The 25,481-nt window shown below is 40.1% G+C and overlaps 1 protein-coding gene across 1 annotated transcript; it reads right to left on the reverse strand.

Moving 5' to 3' along the window:
• Positions 1-782: 782 nt before the first annotated feature.
• CAAP1 (caspase activity and apoptosis inhibitor 1) lies at positions 783-20,989 on the reverse strand. The gene is made up of 6 exons (XM_056324883.1): positions 20,745-20,989; positions 19,522-19,722; positions 17,914-17,998; positions 16,874-16,949; positions 8,974-9,044; positions 783-2,940 (listed from the first exon to the last, which is right to left on the reverse strand). Exons 1-6 carry the CDS (start codon positions 20,874-20,876, stop codon positions 2,597-2,599), a joined length of 909 nt encoding a protein of 302 aa, XP_056180858.1. The 5' UTR covers positions 20,877-20,989; the 3' UTR covers positions 783-2,596.
• Positions 20,990-25,481: the final 4,492 nt, after the last annotated feature.

A 25,481-nucleotide genomic window follows, 5' to 3' on the forward strand; every position in this document is an offset into this window, starting at 1 on the left:
GCAAAGCCATGCTCCCTCAAATACACACAACTGCAGGAACATGCTATCCAGCTGCCTTGCTTGGTGAGATCCAAAATGCAGTGCCACACTGCTCAAGTTTAATGTGGCATTTCAACAGCATCCGGTTAGAACAGCAGCATTATAAATCATCTACACAGATGATTTGATTCCCTACATGCTATGTTTGTATCTTACTTGGAAATGACCTGAAGTCTGTGGTCAAAACTTTCATTCACTGCAAGTGATAATTACAATAATTTTAAACAGCAAAGCACATGTTTTATAACATAGCTTAAAAAAGAAGTGACTCAAGGCACTAACGTTTGAGATACTCAGGCAAAACGTTTTTGAGAGCAAATACTGTAATGGAAAAACGTTACAAACAGAACTAATTCTTTTCTAAGGAAATGCCTGTGATTCGCCTCTCAAAAGTGGCATCGTGAAGTCTAATTATGATTCTCTATGAAATCACCATAAAAATAACATCAAAGCCTCTAAACAGAAATAATAGATAGTTTGGGCTCTCTGGGGAGTCACGCCTTTTTACTTACCTAATGCAAACACAATCAACTCTCCTCCTCAAAAAAGCACTGTGCTTTATCTGTGACAGCCAAAATTCATTAGAAAATGTTCCTGCTGCAGTCCGGAATATAATCACAATCTTTTTCCTCATGCTGACCAACACTCTGTGTATAATATTTCCTCCCAACGAAGTGGTTGATCAAAACCCAGTAAAATTATTTTGTTTCATAAATAATTCATGACTGCATTTTACACACAAATTGCCTCTTCCTCCATGTGAAATATTAAATTTATTTTGCAAGAAAAAAATCAAAGGAATATTTAAAAGTGAACAACAAAAGAGTTGTATAATAAACACTTCAAATACACTCAATTTTTTAAACTGTGCAGTGATATAAATCAATGCAGGAACCCAGACAATTTAGCTGATTTGCTTTAACCTAAGCAGCAATAGTACAATATCCTAAAAATGAAATAGCACTTGTGTAATCAAAGTCTCTCCTATGCTATATATATATAAAAAATATTTTTGTAAACAGCTTTTTTTCTTCTCCTCTTTTAATCTCAAATTTAATTAGGCTGCAATTACAAATCTTTAGTCCTATGCATAGTAAATCTGTTGCATCTTTGTCACACTACATATTAAAGTTAGCATATGCAACTTCTTGATACAGACCATGAAATAATAACCTTTGACAGTTCAACACACTACAAAATGAACTTTTAAAGGTGACCTGGAAAGCCAATAGGAAAATTAAGCTCAGTGTAGAAACCAATGCCGTAAACCTCCAGCAAGGAGTCAGTAGAAAAGAATTACATTCTAGTTTATCCTGACGTCTAGCAGGATTTCCTTGTTGTCAAACAAGCCCAAATGTATCACTCTGCAACATCGCTGAGTAAACTTTGTACATCTGACTGTATCAGTTCTTCTGGTGGCACAGGAAACGTATTTCTGAATTAAATCTGATTTACGTTCAGTGTTCCTAAGACATCTTAAGTTATTTCCTATATCAAGGCATGGCTTCTGCATGAATTAACCTTTCACTGTTCAGTAGTTGGCATAAATATATGGGATCCACGCAGGAGTATGCAGCCAGCAAGGAATCACCACTGTGGGTGATAAAACCTCAGGTGTTGAGAGTTCCAGTAAAAAAGGAAAGATACAGGCCTATAAACATTTCTCTTAACAGTCAATTGTTACTGTATTGTACATTTTTCTTCAATGTAAAGGACTGATTTTTGTTTATTCATATTGCTTGGGATTTTACAAGCCTCATTAACAATATGGCAATTGTAGAACTTGCAAATGAACCTTGATATGAAAGAGAGGCAAACAATAACGAACAAGTTTTCCTACTAGTTGACATACACAGGGTTGCACAGTAGGACTAGGAAGTAAATGCCCTTTGCAGGTGAGCTTTTTCATTTCCACAACAGGCAAAGTTGAGGTATTCAGTGCCTTAAGGATCTAAGTATAGCAGCAGCAAAACTTGTTTTTGCAGTCTAACGTAATTCCACTAGCGTATAACTACAAATAACAAGACAGCACATCTAGGTTTTGCCAGCAGTCTTTGTCTCATTACCTGCTTCTATTTCTCTGTACTCAAATCACCAGTTTACCAAACAGCTAAATGAAATTAATGAAGATAACACACATATTCTGAGACAGTTACCTTTTGATTGGATATATACACACTAACTTAGATCCTCCATTTGCTAAAAAATAATACAAAAATGTTGTTGCCATGGATAACTGATTAACAGTCAGGTGAAATTTACTCGGGTCACTGCCATCATTTAGTGAACGCACACCGTAAATTTTCTCACCTGTATTTACGGAAGGTTTTAGTTTATAATCAAATTCATAATGCACTATTTTGCAATCATTTTACTCACAATCCTCTTTAATCTAGAAGAAATCAATCATACCTCAAGAACTATGTAAGAAGCTTGCCACTAAAGATGATACACTTGACTATCAATAAAGAGAAGAAAAAAGGGTAGAAAAGGGGTTAAAGGAAAGGGGGATAAGAGAAAGGGAAAAAAGGGAACAAGAAAAAGAAAATTATAAATCTCAGGGCTGTTTTTTTACATCACCAGCTTTCATCAGAGCCTTAATAGCTCTGGCCCTCATCTCAAGCTCCAGAAGCTCCAGCTGCTGTGCTGATGGCTGAACATCTTCTGATGAAGGAACAGCTAAGGTTGCTGCTTTAGGCTCCTTTGGGCTGGACTCTGCCAACCCCAGTATCTCATTCACACTTTTCTCAATGTCCTTCTGAAGGTCATCTATCTGACTGGCTCCACTTTTGACAGCGTTTTCTTGCACATCTGGGCCATCTTCTTCATTGCATGGGCCTTCTATGTCACTATCATATGCATCTGCATTTATGCTCAGGACATCACTGTCTTCTCCCTTGCCTGTAACACAAATGTAACAATCATATAGTTGCCTAACAGTACCATTTTTTCTTTCAACTTGCAAAATTACTTCTGTTTAAAGTGCTTCTGTGCAGATTAAGAGAGTGGCAAAAAGATCTAAGAATTTAAGACAATTAATTCCTCTTCTTTTTCTCCTCCAGCTTTTAAGGCTGATCTAATTTAGACAAGTATTAATGCATTTTTATGCCAATTTAGAAGAACATGCAGAATAGCAAAGCAGCAGCACCAGGAAAATGTATCCCATACTATGAAGTTACATGATCTGTTTTCCTAATTAAAATGTCATATGGTTTTATATCACAAGGAAGCCTCTCTGCAGTGATCAATTACTGTTTTTTATCTTTAAAGTAAACTTTTAAAACTCAGTTTTAAAAATGACACCTCAAAACTATTTTATGTATTTTAAAAGGAATGGGACACTATAGTCAGGTACAGTACTAAAAATTAATAGAAGCGCCACTTACAGTGCAACTATTGAGAATTATTCAGAAGCATTTCAGATGTATTTAACTCAGTAAAAACATGGGGAAAATTAATACATTGGTTTTTAATGCTAGCTGAAAGTTGGAATTTATTTTAAAAAAATTGGAAGAGCCAGGACAATAAAATAAAAGCAAAACTCCAACAGAACTTGAGTAACTGCTCTCACAATTTGGTTACAGACTGTTGCTTTTTACACATTGGCCTTAGAAATTATTAGTCCTTCATCAACCGTGGTATCTGCGTAAACTTACAGTAGGAGTGGTTCCTGCTTAAAATGCATAATTTATAGCCAGATGATCGTAATTACTGATTCTAAAGGTTTTATAATTACTTTTGGTAGTACCGCTATCCAAAGGTATGGCTGTGTTCCCTCTTAATAATGAAGGGTTAGAGCTAAAGATCTGTGGTTTTTAAAAACATACAATTTCTTACCATGATGATTCAAATAAGGCTTACATTCCTATGCAAGCTCCTTTAGTCTATAATGATTCTCTATATATCAAAAATATACTTTTTAATATTCAGACAGTATTGCAAGGCTGTTTAATTTTTTTTTCTAATTATCTTTTAAAAATATGGGAAAGCATGAAGACAAAGGAGCCAAACTCTTTTCAGTACTGCTCACTGACAGGACTAGTGGCAATGGGCAAAAACTGAAACACAGGAAATTCCATGTAAACTCAAGTAAAACCTTTTTACTGTGGGGGTGGGCCAAACACTGGAGCACGTTTCCCAGAGAGGCCACAGAGTGCCAACCTCGCACATATTTAGAACTCGACAGCATGTGGTACTGAGCCACCTGCTCTAGCTGACCGGCTTGAGCACAGGCATTGGGTTCGATGTCCTTCTAACATAGACTCACCGAACTGTTATTGCCAGTTTCACCCATCCATATCTCACATGTCCAGGGCTAGACATACTGATGTGCAAGGATTGCCCATCAACAACAAAATCACTGGAAACCCAAGGAAGTACTTCCACTGTGAATTGCTCTTTTTTTACTATCAGGCAATCAGAACCTTACTGATGTTCAAAATATATTAAAAAACCCCCACTGATAATGCAGTCTAACACATCAAGGACCTATGACTTTAAGACCTTTAACCAATTACCTTCCAATCACTGTATTTTTTGCTTGAGATGCTCACATGTAATGTCTTACTGTTGGAAAACCTTGGATATTTCTTTTAATAATTCTTCTCAGTAAGAATTTTCCTTTGAGATGGGTTTTGTATCCAATACAAACAATTCTCTCCCCTTTCACAAAGGGTAAAACATCTTTGAAATGACATTTTTTAGAAATCAGAAATCTCTGGTTTATGCTATTAATGTTTCAATTTCTTTTATTATACAGGAAATATTTAAAAATTCAACAAAAAGAATGTGACTTTTCTTGAAAACACAAGTGAAAAGTGAAAAAACTCTCCATCCACAGAGTGATTTTGCAGGACAAGAGTTCAAGTACTGTGAGCCTGATGAATAGAGACAGTTAGAACTTGTAGGGCACAAGCCCTGGGAACAAAGGAGCAAGCTAACTGCAGACTCTTGAGCCATTGCAGTTGAGATGGCAACCAGATGGACAAAGAGGAACAAGTAGCCAGATAAGGGAACGGATAGTGCCGATAAGGAATTAAGAAAGTCATGTAGGAAGAAACCCCCTAATCTTAGAATAGAAATTGTTGCTATGACAAGGTAAACTAATCAGTTCCTATTGCTTTAACGGTGTGCCTTAAATGTCAACCAATCAGTGTTTTTTACGCTTAAGATTTAACCAATCAGTGTGTAATATGTAGAAGATAGAAATGTATATAATTGTAAGAAAATCACTAATAAACGGACAACTTGCTTGCATCAAGCTGCGTCCCGTCTCTTCATTTGCCGCATGATTTGTATTTCCTTCTTGAGTTTTTGCGCAAACCCATCATGCTAGGTGAATATTCTGTACAAAGATTAGTAAAGCAATCACTTTTCCTCTTAAATGAAAAACAAACACATCTTCGGAAAATACTAATTTTTTTTTTTTACATATTTTAAAACACTTTTTGGAACATGTATGCATTTGGTTTTGATTCATGAGCAGCGCAGAAAAACTTGGGAAATATCCGTTTTCCTTGGGGTTTACAACATTCCTGTTACCCTGAGGGTATGAAAAAAAAAAAAGCTATAAATACACTTTCTCTACAGAAGGGAGGGAGGAAATATTTTCCATTAAAAAACATTTCAAATTGGTTTTATAAACAATAGTAACATTTAAACACATAACTTTAAGGGTTTTATTGATTCAGGATTTTTTACTATATATACTTCAAAAAAGATATTCAGATATTCACTCCTGATACAGCCTGTGATTTGTCATAGCACTTAATTCCCAGTTTAGGAATACTGCACATTACCCTGACTGAGAATGCACACCCGATTTAGGATCTTAAAGAGTTTTCAATCCACTACCTCATAACACTGGTTTACCAGCTTGCAAAAACTGGCCATCATACTGGTAAATACAGCATATATGGGAACATATACAGCTAACATATATGGCACGTCCAACGTATCAATCAAAGCTGACAAGAAAGCAAATTCAACTCTGGAAAATGTATGATAAGCCATACAGATGAAGTTTACAGAGGCCTTTTGGTCTTTGTTTTTTGTAAGATAAATCACAATTTTTAAGCAATAAAAACTGAAAGCCTAAAATATAAATGATTCTGAAGCTATAAAAAAATTCTTTTCACAGCAGCACTTATAACAGATGAACACACCAGGGCTTTCTTCAATCCAAAGTAGTTTTGCCCTGTTCTTACTGTGACAGTAACTTCAAGATTAATACTCAAGTTTCAGATGGAGTTTCACCTATTTCCCATACTATCAACTCAACTTTGAATACTATCTTTTCAACTTCACATTGCAAGACACAAATTATGTGAAAGAACAAAAGAAATGGAAATTCTTCTGTCTTGCTGCATGGCATCAGTCAGCATTTACCTAACACCTGCTCAACCAAGCAGCATTTCCACAGAACAGAAAAAATAGGTGCATCAATGGACTGTGGTTCAAAGCCTGAAAGTTAACTTCCGAGCATACTCATCCTAATTCACTGCCAAAGAAAAACTGCTAGTGCAGAGCAACGCTTGCACAGCCTAAGGGCTTTCTCTGTTTCTCACTCCATAAGGAATAGGTTGGAGGTGGGCAATATGTTGGGAGGGATACACAGCCAGGACAGCTAAGCCCCATTGACCAAAGGGATATTCTATACCATATGACATTGTGCTCAGCAATAAAAGCTTGAGCAAAGAAGGAGGAAACGGGGATGCTCACGGTTATGGCATCTGTCTTCCCAAGTAACTGTTATGTGTGCTGAGAATTTGCTTTCTAGGAATGGGCAAAAAATCTGGCTGCCAACGGAAAGTAGTGACTAAATCACTATTTTGCTTTGTTTCAGTGCATAGCTTTTACTTCTCTTGCTGAAGTCTCTTTATCTTGACTTGTAAGGTTTTCTTGCTTTTGTTCTGATGGTCTACCCCACCCCACTGAAGGAGAAGTAACTGAGCAACAGGTGGGTGCATACTGCTGGTTGGTGTCAACTCACCATAGGACTCCTTTTGGTATTGGTAACAAATTAAGCAAAAACAAAATACTAACATTCATTTATCTCTGTCCTAGACTTAGTATGAACTAGGAAGCTAAGCAAAGCTGCCTCGAGTTCCACTCAGAATCTGAAGCCTCCAAAAATGTCTAAACAGTGTTTATACAAGCTCACTGGCCTCCAGATGTTTAATTAGCTGATGGGCTTTATTTTCCTCTTTTGCAGTTGTAATTTTATCCAGTAATAATAAAGACCATGGTTGGCATTTCTCATGATTTTTCTCATTTTGATTACTTCTTCCTTCATCTACAGATGCAAAATTCATTTTAGTACACTTAATTCCATTTTTCAATTTTAGCCACTTTTGCTTACCCTCTCATTCCTTTTTGTTTTGTTTTGTTGGTTTTTTTTTCCCATAGCATCACAGGCTGCACCTCAGCAGAATGATTAGAGTCATATTTTTGAATTTATATTGATATTCTCAAAAGCTCTTTAAAACTAACATCTTGAGTGCAGCCACTGTTATAGCCCAAAGTCATCATGATACGCCAGTTGATTAAGTCATAAAAAACAAGAATGAAGCAATCACCTGCAACAGTCATCAATTCCCTTTGATAATACAGAAGTGGAAAAGAAGTGCAGAAAGTCTGTCAGTTCTAAGGTCACTCCATACAGTACAAGCAACATTTAAAACATTCCTCACAAAGCCATAGCAACCTGCTACTAAAAGATCTGTTCCTTTTATTGTGACTCTTTCCTTCTCTGTTTAATTCCCCTAATTACTTCAGAAAGAAACATGTTCCACAAAGCTATTCTAAGAGCTATCTTGTAGACAACATTCTGAATGGTGACATAGGAGGTGCAAGAAGCAAATAATGTTAGATCTTTGCAGAAGATATATAGTTTATAAGAATTTGCAACATTCTTTGATTGGAAAAGCTATTTCTGATGTTACTGCATACAGTTAGTCCAAATGAAAATAAACAGACAGAGAGAAACACCTACAATTCTAGTGTTTCATGCATAAAATAATACTGGCAGTTGTTATATGGCGCTGATTTAATGATTGGAATAAAACAAATACTGCTGCAGGTTTAAGAAAACGGTTTCTTTACACAGCAGGTACTCAAATGTGTACTTCCCCTGCTTTTGCATTTTTTATTCTGCCAATCACTGTAGTACCTGAATGTCTCACCCACTATGTTTTTGCATTGAAAAAGAGAAAATATACAAGACAAAACATTTTTTCTCAGAGCTTCAAATATTTTGAGTGTGTACTTGCACTGGCACTGACTTCCAAGTAAAATATGCCAGTTTTCAGGCATGGTGGGTGTTAAGCACTGTTCTGTTAGATAGACCTCAGCTCTGCACAATCAAACAAAGCAAGGTAATCATATATCAAGACTGAAGAAAATGATTACACACAGTCCTTTGGCAAACGATTATAACGGATTTCTAGAAATGTCAAAACAGAGTACTGTAGACACCTATGATCATATCAACAGAAAGTAAAACTGCCTCTCAAAGAATTCAGCAAATGGTAATAGCAGTATTAGCAATCACCAATATACCAAGAAATTGAAATGACTGAAGTTCATCCTCAGCTGAAAAACTAGATACAAAGAGCCAAATGAGCCTTGCAAGAGCTTCAGTTATGTTCCAGAACTTAAACTAGCAAACTTCAAAGAGCTGCAGATTGCTTTTAGTTACAAAACACTCTCTCACAGAATTAAGCAGCCAAAGTTCCTGCAATTTCTTCTTCAATGTTCCTCTCCCCTTTTCTGGAATTGGGCCCAAGGGATAGGTTGTAGCCCTATGCCAGCTGATTTCTAAAAGGATGTTTCTCTGTGATTGCAGCTACTGTTCAAAAGAGAGCTATCAGTTATCTGGAATTAGTCACCGCCCAACATCAAGAAAGAAAAATTTCAGCTTTCTCCACTACATACCTTGTTTTGAATCATGACCTTCCAGCTTGTCTTCTCTGAGAGAAGAAGTAGAGTCTACACTGTTGTCCTGTCTGGAAATGAATAAGAAGACATTATAATCTACATCTTTTACAATTTAAGAGAGCTTTCCTAAGAAAGGCTTACTTTAACTAAAGAAATTATGTGGTGGTAGGCCAACAGGCAAGCTACAGTACGAATAAAGGCAAAAAGAACATACAGAGTCTTATGTAAGCACTTGAGAACACACTACTTTGCCTAGCAATACACAAGGATAATTATTTCTACTATACTCTAAACTTTCAGATAATCCCTACAGGTAGCCCCTCCCTAATACTAGGAACTTTTCTCTAGAACTCTAGTAAGTTATCACACAGTTAAGTGATTTGAAAAAGTATCATTTCAGTTGCATTCAAATACTATTTACTGATTTCTTTTGAAACTAACAAGCTGTTTTCATGAAGTTACCACCAACATCCACCCCTCTTACATGCCAGTCTCACAGTTTCACAAAGGGACACTTTTTAAAATGAAACACAACTCAACTGTTAAATTGTATTCAGTATCTGCATTTCTCTGTTTTTTCTATTTAAAGATTTCTACCCTTATCCTGTAAGGTTTCAACTGATTTATACAAGCAATAAAGAAGAGATACTTTTGTGAAATGTTCACGTCCTTCACATATTTCACACATACTGGTTATACGAACTGTGAAAAATACTGTGAAATACACAGGAAGAAGGAAGGCAGAAGGACCCAGAATCACAGGAAGAGTTCAACTGCCATGGTTAGTGAGCATTTCAACAGCAGAATTGACCATTTCCTACCCTGCATGCCAGCATGGCACTGGTTTCATACATATTAAAATGGGATCAATGCAACTACCCTGCCTGTTGGAGCTAAACAGCACTATAAAAAGGACAGCAGTATTCTGGTATCACTGATGTAAATATAATGACTTTAATTACTTGTTTTTCAGTAATAGCCTGAAGGCTTTTCCTAAAATTAAGTACAGATCTATCTTCCACATGCTTTCAAAGATTATTTTTTTTCAGGTGTCCAATGGCTATGTCAGGAGGGAGCACATCATAATACTTGTAGCCATCTTGGGTCTGAAAGACAAAGTTGTTTTGATTGCTATTTCCTTTTCTGCAGGAGCAAAGGTTACAAATCAGTAATTCTTCTGTTTCTCTCACTTTTTGTGGGCATTGTAACAAATGTGTATGGTAGCATGTGATAATTAAGAACACGTAGCTGTTTTCATATGCACACAGAACCTAAAAGATATTTAAATGTTCTGCACCTTAAGTAAGGAAATAGAAAGGTACTGTCCAATGCAATTATAATAAACTGGGAAGAGACTATTTACTATGATGCATTTTTCTAAGAACTCAGGGGTATGTATGCTCTCACTTTGCTTGTCAACTCAAGAAGTATTCTCCCAATCTTTTAATTTCTGATGGACTTTTATTCCCAGGCAGGGCTGAAAAACAAGGGAAAGACAGAAACTAGGCATTCAGATAGCTATGCTGAGTGGGAAGTTCTGTATATATGGCTAACCCCTTCAGAAAATTATTTAAACTTTGCCTCTCCATCAACAGAGTTTGCTTATTTATTTTCTATTTCAGTCATCAGTCTTGTACTACAAAGGCCAGAGGTGTTGCAAGATGGATTACAGTCCTCACCTGTTAGATGTAAAATAAGCCCAGGAATTCAACAAATAAAATTAGGTCTGCTGTATGTGGTGGTTTAGACGTGTTAACCAGTCTCAATCTTCCTGCTGTCATGGGGGAGAAAAGAACAGCAGACAACAGAACATTACCATGTTCAATTTGTAAGTGGATAGAGCAGAGGAAATTGAGGAAATGTTTTGCACTCCTACACACACCTATATAGTCAGAGTTAGCTGAGAGCCACCCCAGTTACCACTCCCATGAGCCTACACAGCGCAGCCCAGGGGAAACATCCTCTCAGCACTCTCAGTGCCAAGCTCCAGGACACAGCTTAGGACCAAATGCTAACTGGTCCTCTATTCTGAGACAGTGCTAGACTCCTGGGTAGCAGCATTTTCCCACCCACCTCCATTACTGGGTGGAGTTAGTCCAGATGCCAGAACAGACCACCAGCTAAATCTGTCCACGATGCTGCCACCGCACACCTTCCCTGAAATTTGAGGTTTTCCTCTCCTGTCACTTGCCAAGGCTTATCACACTCAGTTCTCCATTGTGCTGCCCTGTCTATAGGTTATGCATTCAATATGTTATAAGCATTTAAGAACAAAGACCCAGTGAGAAGAGAAAAATGGCAAGCAGAGGAATCCTAGTAACTTCATCAGTGCAGAGCGATCACCCTGCCTGAGTTGCTCCTACATTTGTGAAAGGAAAGCCATCAACCCATTTTCTGGGAATGAGATCTAGTAAAAGCAGTCAGCTTATAAGATGAAGGGTATTACTGTCTACATGAGCAAGGGGATCTGTAGAGGAGGCTGGGGAAGACCATTTCAAGACCGCCTAAAACATACTAGCAGATGCTTTTAGGCTGAGCACAGGAATGTGTAAGGCAGCATGGGATTTTACAGGAAGAACCAAATGTGGGAAAAGGGAGAGACCAAGGCAGACCGAGAAAGAACAAGCATGGAAAAAAAAGAAAAAAAAAGTAGATAAAGGCCAGCATAAACAGGTTGCTGGTCCGTACAGTTGTCTGGCCAGGCCCTGGACCTGATCACCACAGCCCATCCTGCCTTCTTACTGAACGCAATTGCTATACTAACTATTTTTCCAAATGAAAGGACACCAATTTCTGTATATATGCACGTGTGCGTGTGTGTCTAAGTGCCAGCAACTGCAAAGGGGACCATAGGTCATAGGGAACCGCAGGACTGTGCTGCCAGAAAGTAGACAGAATAAAAAATGTGCATACTTCCTCAGGAAATTTCAATGTCATGCACCACTGTGTAAGCAGATGCTTGTAGTTCACCAGCAAACCTCAGGCTAGTCAGCAAATAACATGGGAGGTCTGGGAGTCAGGCACCATACAGACTGCAAGAGCACAGGCCAAATTCCTGAAAGAGACCAGGGTCTACAAGTAGGCAAACAGAGGGACCATGGCTCCGCCAGATACCCAAGAGATCAACAGTCTGAGTGTCAGCTACTGGGGAGGATCAGAGATCTGCACCAGCTGTCAGAGAAGCCCATAGCCGCAAGGAGGTCTGACCAGCAAATTGGAGCAGGGATGCAAACCCTGCAGGCTTCTATATCCAAGTATGTATGCATGTGTGTATGTCCAAGTACCAGCAACTGGGGTAAGCAGCAGATCTGGGACCAGCTACTGGTCAACAGATCTGGAATAATCCACTTTGTATTTTTTTTTTTTAAAGCAACTCCTAACAATTTGTTACACTTAGCTACTCAACTCTTGACCAAATAAAGTTGTGATATACCCTGCTCACCACTAAGAGCAAAAGCTGCTTAGGCTGCCCCTGCCCCATCCTCCCTCACACATGCTTCATCATTTTGAATTGTGTACTCATCTCTGCACTGGACAGCAATGTGTCATTTGGGGAAAGCCTGATGTTGCACTAATAATATCCAGGCAAGAAATGTCACATCTCTGGTATCACTGTGAGCTCCAACATCAAATTTCACTACAGAATTATAATCACCCCTTTGACAGAAAACTCAAGAGTGACCTCTATGGTTCAAACACTGGCTGTGAAATTACCTACAGCTATTTTAATAGTTATGTAAAAAGAAATTACCAACTGAAAAAAAAACCCACCACACATCAAAACTTGTTGTAAAGTTTCCTTCCCTTGCCTTGACACTAGCACTGATTACAGCAAAACCACATTCCTTTAAAGACTACCTACTCTCAGCATAAGACTTTTTAGAACCCAGAAGTATTTTTACAGTACGTTTTACTCTTTCAGCATTGATAGGATTGGACTGTACTGCGGGTCAAGCTTCACTATTTCATTTCATAGTGGGCATTTTACACCATCTTGTGGCCAAGCAGAAGCAGTTCACAATTCACTTTTGCTCTCGACTTGTTAATCTTAATTTGTTTGTTAGTAAGAAATACTTGTTTCCTAATTATCTATACTGTGATATAGATTTAAGAAAGAGTAGCACAACATCAGGTCTCCAAACAATGGGAGCAGAAGATAGGCTAATCTAAAATTATGGCACAGCATACAAATTTAACACCCTCTTCTTTCATGCCATGCTAGTTAAGTGACCACAGTCATTTGGAGCTTTTTATCAGTCTTTGAAGATAATTCTCCCTCAGGATGACAGTTAAGTTCAAAATCACTATTCCAAGGGATAAACTCTGCATTATTTTTTTTTTAATTAAAACAACATTTGCACAGTATGTTCTTATCAACAGAAAGAAGCCAACTATTACAGTGTGTTGGTGACAAATGCTGTAAATTTTAATTTTCCTTATGCTAGCTTTTCATGTTGGCATTCTCCACGCTAGTGCAATGCTTACCTGAGCTAATGCACATGGATTCTGCACAGAACCTATTACTTTCAGGAATCTGCACAGCTGTCAAAGAAACCTGAGCTTGAGGGTGCTTTGGTGCCACAGCTCCAGCAGATTATGCTGAGTGAGATAAAACAGCAGCACAGGTTAGGAAAAGGGGTACTGGTTAGAGGAGTGGACAGTTAAGACAACAGCACCGCAATAGTAGTGGTTGGGATTCCAAGCTTCAGTCATAACTGGGGTTGGAGACCAAAAGAAGTTCTGTGACAGAAAAATGTATCTTAACATACTAGACTAGAAGATAGTCTGACAACATGAGACAGTCATGCTCAGTTTCCTTACAGAGCTTTTAACTGTCGTTAAGAAACATCCTTCTAAATGATATGGAGAAACAGTGTGAAATATGGACAACGGACATCGATCGTGATTGTATGTGTCTGCTCAAGGAATGTGGGTATGGTGACTGGTCATGGGTGTGGTGTCTGGTCACATAGCCACACAGCTTTGAGGAGACCCCTACCCTTCTTCCTCTAACAAAGGGGCTATTTATAAAAAGGAGGAGAAAAGGATAAGAGACATTCCAATGTTATCTAGAGGGAGTGCTAAGTCTCCTTGCTGGAGAAGACCAGATGGTCACAAGGACACGAGTCACCACTCCTTGCTGGAGAAGATCGGATGGTCACAAGGACATGAACCACGTACAAACCTGCAAGACCACCACATTCCAGGCAAAGGACTGATAAGCTAATTAACATACCAAGCGAGAGTAGGCGGGTTTAGGTAATGACTATGTATAGGTGTTAATTGAATAGTCATTGTTTTACGGTATAAATATAAGATAGTTAGTTACTTTGAACATGCACGTTAGGCAGAAGGATCCCCTGTACATCCAGCGCTGCCAATAAAGGATACTTAGTCACTACGAAACTTTGACTACGTTCTTTAAATCAATCTGGCACCCCAGGTGGGACACCTCTCTGCCGGGCTGTAGGACCCGCTGGGGATAGGACTCCCTACGGTACCCCCGGGATTTCCCGGAGGGACTCCTTGACTCAGCGGATCACTGCGGCGGCAGACAAGGTCCCCATTGCTGTAAGTGACAGTATTCTTTATTTTGGTTTGTTTGTTTGGTAGACCAGTCATTTGGAACTGCCTGTAAGTCAAAAGTTAAACTTCTGCAGGGTGGTGTATACTTTTGTGGCTAGCACCTTAAGTATACGTTTGGTTGGCATTCAATTGCCATTTGGTTGGCATTCAATTGCCATTTGGAGCCTGGCAAGTTCACCTATAGGGCTCATTTGGTACGGTCTTGCCTATTACAGTTTTCTGACAATAAAATCCAAAACTGTAAGTACAGATCAGGAGCCAAACTATTCTAAAGAAAACTTAAAGGTAATTCAGGACATGAATGATAAAATAAAAGTAAGTAAGTGGACTTATTTAAGGGATGGTCGTATAGTGGTACCATCCAATTTAATATAGACCACAGCCCTAACAGAACATAAGACTCACTGGGGAGCCCTCTGGGCACTCAGCCCCCTGAGCTGGAAGACAGGGATGAGGAGGAGCAGCATGAAGTCCCCACAGCTCAGGAGGAAACAGTGACCTTCTGCTCCACTTAGACACATGTCTATGGGGCTGGGTGGGATCCATGAAAGGGTACTGAGGGAGCTGGCAGGCGAGCTCACCAAGCCTCTCTCCATCATTTATCAGCAGCCCTGGCTAACTAGGAAGGTCCCAGCAGGCTGGAGGTTAGCCAGTGTGACACCCATCTACAAGAAGGGTGGGAAGGAGGATCTGGGGAACTACAGGCCTGTCAGCCTGACTTCGGTGCTGGGGAAGGTTATGGAGCAGATCATCCTGAGTGCCATCATGTGGCAAATATAGGTCAACCAAGCAATTTAAACTGAGATGAAAATTAAAGACATATTAATGATTATAAACAACCAAAGTTTAGCTTGCCAATGCACTTTTCACTATTTCTTCACTGTTGCATCTTCAGTCTCCCTGTTTACTGACTGACTTGTTGCTGTTCTGGCTGAAACAGTGTCTTCTGAAGTTTTGCAAAACTTGCATTCATACTTACTTACACACATGTTGCTAAAAAGTTAACTGAAATGCCTATAGATTAGACTTATTCAGTAAAGTGGGCTTGTGACATTTGTAAAAGCATAATACTGCTCCACTTACTGAGCACTGGTCTTAATGATTGATACAAAACCTTAATTTTTGTCATTTCACCTATTTCTTCTTATCCTTTCATTTGTCTACCACCCAAACAGCTTTCTCTCTTTGTTAAAGCCAGCACACAGCTGAACCTATGAGCCAAGGGCCTGAGATAGCACCCATGTGTGTAGCATGCTATTTGTTAACCCTACACTAAAATGAGAAAAAAACCCCACAACTTCTACACTGACATAGCTTGCCTAGACAGTCTGGAGGGATCTGAAATATTAAACAATCAGGATGTAGACAGAGATACAAGAACCAGAGGCAGCTCAACCATTCTGTTCAAAGGAAGCATGACCAACATCTCTCAGTTTCTCTTACTTTTTTTAAACACAATTTCTTCTTGATTTTGCTGTCAGTTACTGCTCATATCTCTCTCACCAGTGATGCAAGGTGACCTAGCTTGGTCAGGTTTTGGCAACTGCAGCAATGGTTAAAGAACTTTGTCCGTTTCAATTCTGCTGTACTTCAGAGCTATGAGAACAGGTAGATCACACCAACTCACTTTTGTTTATAACAGCTTATGCCTGGAATATTATCTGTGCAGTGCAAAACCAGTACATTTCCAAACTGCAATTTGATCCTATAGATGTTGTTTTCCTGAAACTTTCCTACTTGCCATGGACAAATGGGTTGTTAAGTGTCTTCGGATACCCGCTAAAACAGATACCGTTAAAAAATGGTAAATCCTACCTGCTGACTTTGTTCCTTTATTCATTAATTGACAATAACGGTTTACTCTTTTTATGTTTTACCAGCTCAAGTACCTACTTTATTTGCATATAAGCAAGACTTTACTCAGTCTACTGTAGCTGAGGGTCATAAATACGGCTCAACAAAAGCTTTGAAATACCCTTCAGCCACAGAACTACCTTCTGGAAATCTAGCAGCCCTAACACAGCCATACCTCTTTAAGATGAAGAACACTTCATATATTCTGCAACAGTAAAAAGCTCATGAAGTAGGCCTTAAAAACAAACACATAATTTCTCCAAACATCAAAATCCTGGAGCATTTTTCATGGTTTCCTTAGTCAACAAATTTGCCTTCTCATTCTCATTCAACTAAAGTAACCACAATTAAGTATACAGCGACTGGGTCTTTCAATATTACATTTGGTCATTTCTCATGAGAAATCATTGTATTGCTCAGTATTCTTAAGTTTTTATATGTTTTGTCTTTTACTCACTGACTGACAGGTTCACCTCCAGTCTTGTCTCCTCCATCTGCCTCTTCGTCAGTATCTGAATCAGCTCCAGTCTTGCCTAGATGCACAGTTTCAAACATGAAAATTTAGGCACATAATATAATTAACGCTAGGTAGTTAGGCTTACTCTTAATGATTAACTCTACTGCAATCAGCAGAGGAGTTTTTTCCCCCCCCAATTAAAGCAGATGTTCTAAAATTAGACTTGGTCAAAACCAAAAACCTTATTTGTGAATTTTCTGCTAGTCACATTGTTGGCATTTTTCAGTTATACTGTATTACTATGAATAAAACTGAATAGCTATTGATAGTACAATACCACAGGCACTAAAAATGAAGCACAGGAGACAGAATTAATAGAAGGCACTCTGCACCATTCGAGATTTGAAGTGTTCCACTTCATTGAGAAGACAGCAACATGTTTACAAATAAATTCTAGAGCCCTTAAATACCAAATGAAAGTTCAGTAAAATACTGAAAAGCTGGAACGTCAGATCCTTAATCAAAGCACATGAACTGTGTATCTCAGCAGAGCAGAGGGATCCACCAAGAATCATTCAACTACACCAAATACCCAAATTCAGTTGCTAACAATTGAATTGGTATTGCAGTATGTCAGATTTCCCCTGCAAAGAATCAGGAGGCAACTTAATATCAGTTTATCTAAAATAATGGATTTCAAACAATACTCCTAGCTGTGGTTTTTTCAAGTCAAAAGCTTTGTTCTTAGTTTGGGTACTAAGGAAAAGAAGCTTATATTACTGTTTTCTGAATGTGTCCTTAACAGCTTCTAAATCAATGGACAATTTCATTCAAGCTTAAAAGATCAAAACCAGCATACATACATACACACACACTATGAATATATATATATACACACAATTAGCATGCGTATATATGCAATAATAATACACACCAATATATACTTCTTAGTGTGTGGATACATATATATTAGTAGCTAGAAACTTTCAGAAGCAAACTTTTCTCTGTTGTACAGTGATGCCTAAAAGCTTTATTCATACCTTCAAGTATCTTCAACAGTTTTTTTTCAGATAACAGCTCCAACTGCTCCAAGCAAAGCCTTTTGATTTCATCCATGGAACAGTCCTAAGACGACAGATAAGACAGACCATGAGCTACTAAAAATTTCTGAGGACAGAACAATTATGAACAGTTGGTAGTACTCCAAGTGTACTGAATGAAGAGTTAACTCAGATTGCAAGTCCCTTCACTGTTCTAACCTGCATTGATGCAACTGCTGAAGAACACCAGGTAGCTGTTCCAGTTTTGACAATTACCAGAAATAGAGTGTGTGTTTCTGAAAATTTAAGCAATATGCCCTGTCGGTCATTTGACCTAGGGCTTGGAGTTTTCACTGCAGCTGCAGCACTGAGCAGTAGATATACCAGGTCACATGTGTAAAGCACAGAAGAGCAGACTGTAGCCCTAATTGCTCCTAATTCTCCATCACTCAGGAGCAGGTGGATTACATAATCAGACCTGCAAAGGCCAGAACCAACTGCTGAAAACAAGTTCATGAACTGAAGCAAATTATTAACAACACACCAACAGTTGTGTATCATAATAAAGAAAACCTAAGATATACATAAATTGTGATCTATTCCTCATGCTTGATATGTACCACAGGCTGCCACAGATTTATGGGTATTCCAGTTACCTTCATATATTTTGTAGCGCTTTGTGTCCTCTTGGCAAACTACAGCGATAATTTCACACTTTCAAATGTATTTATTTTGCATGTATACAACAATACTTGTATGTATGCAACATACAAGTACCAAAATTAGGAAGTGCTGAGCATAGTGTAACATTCATAACAAAATGTAAGTTTGGTCCTAGACCACTAGGCAACTTCCTTTCAAACTCAGTCATGCCTTTGCCTCCAGTTGCTGCAGACCTCTTTTCTTGTCCCAGAGATGAGATATGGATGCAATTCACTATGTGTTTAAAATTGAGAAGTCCTGCCTTGTTTATATTAGTAACATGACTCAAAGATAAAAATTAAAGACAAAAATTTTAAAAGACATTAACAAGCATCACGCAAATGGCATTTCACCTGCAGGCTCTTCTGTACAGGCTGCTAACCTAATTTGTTTTTACCCAGTCCTGCAGTTCACAAGACTCAAAAAGCCTATATTCTAACCCAGTAAAAACTCTAGCAATACTATCGCTGAAGTCCACAGAAGTTACAGCTTCAGAAGATGTTTATCAAAAGGTTTTATCGCCTTATCACAGACTAATTTAATACCATACAAAGAAATCCAGCTGACAAAAAGAACTTTTATTATCAAATCAGTCTATTTATTAGTGAACAACACTCCTGAATTTACTCCATGCATTTACAAGAACTCCTTCTGCATTTAACTGACCAGTGCAGACAGACAGTATAAAAATAAGCAGTGTGCAATTCAGCAAGCTGAGCAGTGCAAAAAAGAGTAACTGGAACAACTACATAAAAATCTTCAGAAAGTCTAACTTTCAAAGACTTGATATAATCTTCATTTAAGAAACATACAAGCAGCTTTTATAGACTTGAAAAATAAGTGTGCTTTGTTACACAACCGTTCATGCTTGTAAAAAGTATATAAACAGGAAGTGTATTTCAGTACCTTTAAAATATCAGGCAGCATCTTCTGTAGTTTTTTCTCTCCTATGACACAGAAACACTGTTGAAGCATTTCTTTTTTGTCCGTGATGTAGAAACTGACAGGTTTGAGTGACACACTGAGATCTAACCCTCCTTCTTCTATATCACTGGGTTGTTCAGCCTCTTCCACTTTTTCTCCAGATGGTGCACTGCATTTTGCTTCCTAAAATCAAGGAAGGCAAATACAATTTTTACATTTTCTAGTGAACTACAGAAGAAAACTTACAGCTTCCTTTGTGCTTGCAGTAGTTTCACCTTCATAATTGCACGGTACATCTTAAGGTGGACTTCTGAGCTTCCAAATAGTGTTTTAGTTTGCAAGATATGTTGCATTACATTGCTGCTGAAACTATTCTTATCGTAGGGGAAATTTTAAAAGCTTCAAGAGGCAAAAACTACTTTTAAATATTAATGGGAAAATATTACCTGCAAATCCCTAGCTGCTGCTGAAAAAAAAAAACCGCACCATGAAAAAAACCTCTAAAGCATGCTTTAAGGCAGAAGAAACCCATCTCTCTGTGCTGTGCGATTAAATCACTAGCCTCATAATTTACAGCTGCCTGCTAAAAAGAAAACTGGCATACTATTCACTGCGTGGCACAGTCCGAGATTAAACGTGGGCTTCGTACCAGGAAAATGTGCCTTCCATACGTCAGTGGAAGACCTCTGCAGTTAAAAAACCCCAAACCAAAACGGCTAGACATACATTTTGCCAGCCCCACGATTCACCCAGGAGTGCACGTCACACCGGTTTTCGTCCACCTCCCACACGGGCTCACAGTACTGCGAGCACAAGCGCCACGACCGGGGTCACCTCTGAGCTTGTGCCCCACACCTGTGACCCCCGAGGACGAGACCGGCCTGCCCCTGCCGTGCGGGGAGCGGCACAGCACGGCACTGCCCGCCCGCGCCGCGGCCGCCCCTGCCGCACGGCTCCCCGCGCCGGCCGCCGGCCCCTCGCCTCCGCACGCCGACAAGTTTCTGCTGCCGGTAACCGGCCCCGCGCCCGTGCCGAGGAGCCACCCGCAACGGGCCGGCCCAGAGCCAGCCAGCACCCGGCAGCCGGGCCGAGGGTCGGAAAGCGCGCTGGGGCCGAGCCCTGCACCCCCGCGGGCGGCAGGGGGAGAGCAGCGGCCAGAGCCGCGAAGCCACGGGCGGCCGGCCCACCCTGTACCCCCGCGCTACCTCCAGGGCGCCGTGGCTGGACTCGGTGCTGCGCCACTTCCTCTCGCCACCGGCCGGCCCCGAGGCCCCCTCCGGGCAGCAGGAATGCGAGCGGCGCCGCTTCTTCTCCTTGGAGCCCTTCCTGCCCGGCATGGCCCGCGGGGCCGCCGCTCCCCGCGCTCACATCCGCGCGCGGCCGAGCCGTGCTTCCGGCAGGCCCTGATAGCCGCCTCGGCGGCGCGTCAACGCCCGTTCCGGCGGGGCGGGGCGGGGCGGGGCGGGCGGGGCCGGGCCGCCCCCGGCGGGCCCTTGCGAGGTCCCCGCCGCCCAGGTGGCGCTGGCGGTGGCGGTGGGTCCTCCGGCCCCCGGCGCGCCCGCGGGGAGCGCTGCGTGGCGCCCCTGCTGGCGGCTGCCTGCCCGCAGCCGGCCGCGCCGCTGGGTGCCGTGGCGTGCGGCCCGCCTGGGTCCGCCGGGGTTGCGGCGCTTTCGTAATTGTGTTGCGGTTTTGGTTTTGGGGGTTTTCTTTGCGGGTAGCGAGGTGGAAGTAAAACTGTCCCCAAGCATAGGCAGGACACCCTGCCTGCCTACCACCCTGCCACCCACCACACAATATCTCTGGTCCTCCGTAATGACACTTCAGTCCTGACCATTTTTTCCCTGGCTTTCAACCTGTTTCAACAGTGTGAGGACCTTAACGTATCTCTTTCCTTGGCACCTCTTTACAAGCAAAGATGCTGTCCAAAGCCTCTGGGGAGCCCAGGTAGATGACACAAAATCCAAGCAAACCACAGTGTGCAGGTAACACTGTCTTTGTGCTCAGCAGCACCTGCGGAACACCTGAATAGTCTGTAAGGTTATGCTGGGGGTGGGGTCAGGAATCATCTGCACCATCTTTCTTCTGGGTCTGTGGGGTTTTTTTCCTAGGTTCAAACATGTTGCCTTCCAGTTTGATAAGTTCCACGTCACATTGGACCTTCAAACGGCACTGGTGGTATTGTCCCGTTGAGGTAGAAGTCTACTGCATGCAAGCAGTACAAAGCTAGCAGTGATCAAAAGCGCCATGGCCAGATGATGGGTAACACAGTGGTTGACACTGTGTTTTCAGAAGGGTTAAAAGAATGTATAAAGTATCATCTGTTCTTTCTCCAGTAAGCGTGAGTCCCTGCGGGGGCAGATAATGTTCAGTCACAGGGTTGATCGTAGTTAGTCTGTGTTCTTCGATGACCTGGGTGGGTGAGAATAGATCTTTATATTTATCATCACAAAATGACCACCTTGATGGTGTAATCTGTAAAGTATCTGTACTTTACTGTACAGATAAAAAAATCTGTAAAGATGACAGAGGTAATGTTGATGAGGTGTATATGAGTTTGAGTTGAAAATGGGATCCCTTAAGCAACTATATGGAAAATAGAAGGAGTATATGCAGAACCAAGTGTTAAAGATGGATCAGGAATTATAAAACACCTAATAACTGCCTGAGCTGCTGGTTTTGCACAAAACTTGCACCTTTATTTGTGTGGACTGTTTTGAACAAATGCAGCACCTGTTCACAAAGAGTACAGATGCTGAGTGTGTTGATAAAATTATTTCTAACAGTATTGGCATTTATGTGGTCAAAGTTAGGCTTCAAAATTTACTGTCAGAAAGGGGTAGTTCACACCTAACACTTATTTCTTCCATGTGTTTGATACAGATCAACAGTGACTTAGTCCACATTTGCAACTTCATCTTTGCAATTGGAAAGTCTAGAAGAAAAAAAAAACAACAACCAAAACCCACCAAAATGGAAAGCTCAGTCTCTGGGGTAAATAAGCACCAAAAATCCACTGGAAAAAAGAGGAAATCTGAAAATGCCCAGACATTCCTTTAGGCTTTCAATAGTTGCATATGGCATCTTGTTGCTGAACATTTAAATTCACAGTCTATTCAGAACACATTTTGAAAAGGTGGGAAATAGTCACTGTCACTACACTCCAGATTTGTTGATCGTTTAAAGGGCCAGTGGGGGAAGGAACGTGATCACAGTATATAGTATTGGATCTAATTCTGCGAAGACAGCTGAAATGAGTATTTTGAAACAAAAAACTTCACACAATTGGAACCAGGAGGTTATGACATTTCCTAAAGCATTTACAGTTACTTCTTTAGTACTGATCTATGGTACTACTCTTCTACAGATTACTTGAATATATTACATTATAGCGAAGTGACTGCATCCAACGATTCATTAGTGTGTAGTTCAACGTACAGTGCTTTTAAGGAAATAAAGGTTTGAAGACTCAAGTTCGTCTCTTTCTGTCTACAACCTGATCATGACTCCAGTAGTTTTCAAAAGTCTGCTTGAGATTAGGCCCTGATGAAAGCAAGGTGCATCATAATGATAAACGTTACAGAAATTTTGTGATTCATCTATCCCAGGTTATGTGACTACAGTCTCCATTTGTCTTGGCAAGTACAGCAGTTGGTGCTCAGCTACATCAGTTTTGATTCCCTTCAGTTCCCTAGTAACACATTTTATGTTGTATGCCAAGTTCTGGTCTAGGTAGGTCCATTTCTGCTTCATAAAACCAAAGGCAGGCCTAAGAACAAAGTGTGAAGTGCTGCTACAGGCCTGTTAGCGGTTCCTTTCAAGAGCTTCCTTCTAGCTGAGAAAAAGATGCCAAAAGAATTGTATCATCTACTGAGAACTTCTGAATGCTTCGCAGAAGACACAATTTTTCTTCAAGGGGCTCTTGAAATCTCTGAAAAATACTTTCACTATTCCCCTGATGAATCAAGTCAGGAGCACTGGGCACACAGATCAACTTACTTGATGTTTATTGCTGTAGATAGCAAGCCAGCTCTGAGTCCCATGCTAAGCACATGCTTGTTTTCAGTGTCCTCTGGTCTCAAAAGATTGGACACAACGGACCTCCTGTCTGGCATGTTTTCTAGACATAGGTTTAACATACTTTCAACTGAAATGGAAACTTCATTCTGGTGACATCCTTAAGGTTTCCTAGTTGTTGGTGATCTCAGCAGCAGATTTTGTAGTACGCTTACATATATTTGTGTGTTTATGTACATGCTTGCTTACGTGTACCACCATGGAGTTTTAGAAGTGTCACTTGAAACAAGAGCCATAGTGATTATTCATTTTCAATAAAATAGGCTACTTAGTTGTTAGATGTTGAAAGACATAAAAAAAAAAAGTCCACTGCTTTGTAAAAGATAGGAGTTTATTCCCCCTTTTTGCACTCAGCCTGTGTAAGCACATACACAGTTTTGCTAGCTTGGGAAAATCCTCACTGAAAGCTGCACAAATGTATGAAAGCATATAGCGCCAACATGCTTGTGTCAAAAAAACCCCCAACCAAACCACAAAAGAACAAACAGGTATTGTAAGATGTTACAGTGTACTGCGAGATCTTGCTGTGTGTTGTAACTTTTTTTTTTCATTACCTCCATTGCCTATGCTACCACTGCCTCTCTCTATGGGGACAGACACTCCGAGGACAATTCCTGCAGGGATGGAATCCAGTGTCCCCTACTCCCTTTGTTCCCTCAGACAATGCTAAATCATGGAATGGTCAGGTATCACAGTATCCTGTAGGAGCAGCTGTCCTTCTATCCAAATATTCCTGGCCTGCTTTGTATATCGTACGTAACACATAGTGCTGCAGTTCCCAGATGAATTTTTTGCTGCACCCCATCACTTCCCTGCAAATTTAAATGAATTTAGTAGTATTGCTTAATGTACTGTTTCTTGAAGTTGCCAGAGTATGTTTATTAATGTAAACATTAATTTTTGGTCTGGGAAATTCATGACAATTTTCATGTAAAGAGGTAATCTGTAACAGAGCAATCCCACAACAACAAACCCTAAATGTTAGATAAGCATAATTTTCAAAGTAGCACATGTACAAACACAGTTAAAAAGCACAACATTAAAAAGCTGAAGCTTCAAGAATGATTGTATAGTAGGCAACCAAAATTCAACAGACAGGCACAGTATTTCAGACACGTTTCCTAAAGGTAGCTTCTTACATGTTTTCCCAGGAAGGGGCTGATCTATCGTTAAGCACTGTAAATCCTGAATAACCTCTTGGACTGCCTTATACATGAAGCTGCAAGAGAGAGATGAAAAAAACCTTTGACTAAAGCTGTGATCAAGACTGTAAGGATATGTATCTGGAAATTCATCAGGAGTGTAGCAGTAAAACTGTTCCAAGTGTGCAACCAAGGCCCTGGGAAACAAGGTTTGCTGGAAGTAATGTAGCAATTCAGACAGTTCAGTTAGACGAAGTAAAAAAAGTTAAAAGCTCTTGGTCACAAAATCTTTCACATCTAGCACAGATGAAGCAGACAGGTATCACATAACAAAGAACTCATGTGCCAGAAAATCTTGGAAACCCCCCCTGCCCTTTTTTTTCCCCATATTTTTCATTCTGTTAGTCTAATCAAAAACGTAACTTGAATATTGACCATCTTCATCTTAATTCTGAACCAAAGCGTAACATTTGCATGACTAATAGGAAATAGCATTCCCCTTTTGAGCTGAACATCTTGGATCTCTTGTAAGTACTGTGAAAAGGAAAGTAAGATCTTACAGCTACCACAGCTTTTACGTTAAAGCTACTTCATAAAACTTACACTTGTACAGTTCAGAGTATTTAAATTGTAAGGTTAAGGGACCTGTAATGATCATCTAGTCAACTGCCAGACTAGTTCAAGACTGACGAAAAGCTAAAGCAAATTAAGGACATTGTCCAAAAG

Source organism: Falco biarmicus, chromosome Z, assembly GCF_023638135.1.
Source record: "Falco biarmicus isolate bFalBia1 chromosome Z, bFalBia1.pri, whole genome shotgun sequence".
NCBI lineage: Eukaryota > Metazoa > Chordata > Aves > Falconiformes > Falconidae > Falco > Falco biarmicus.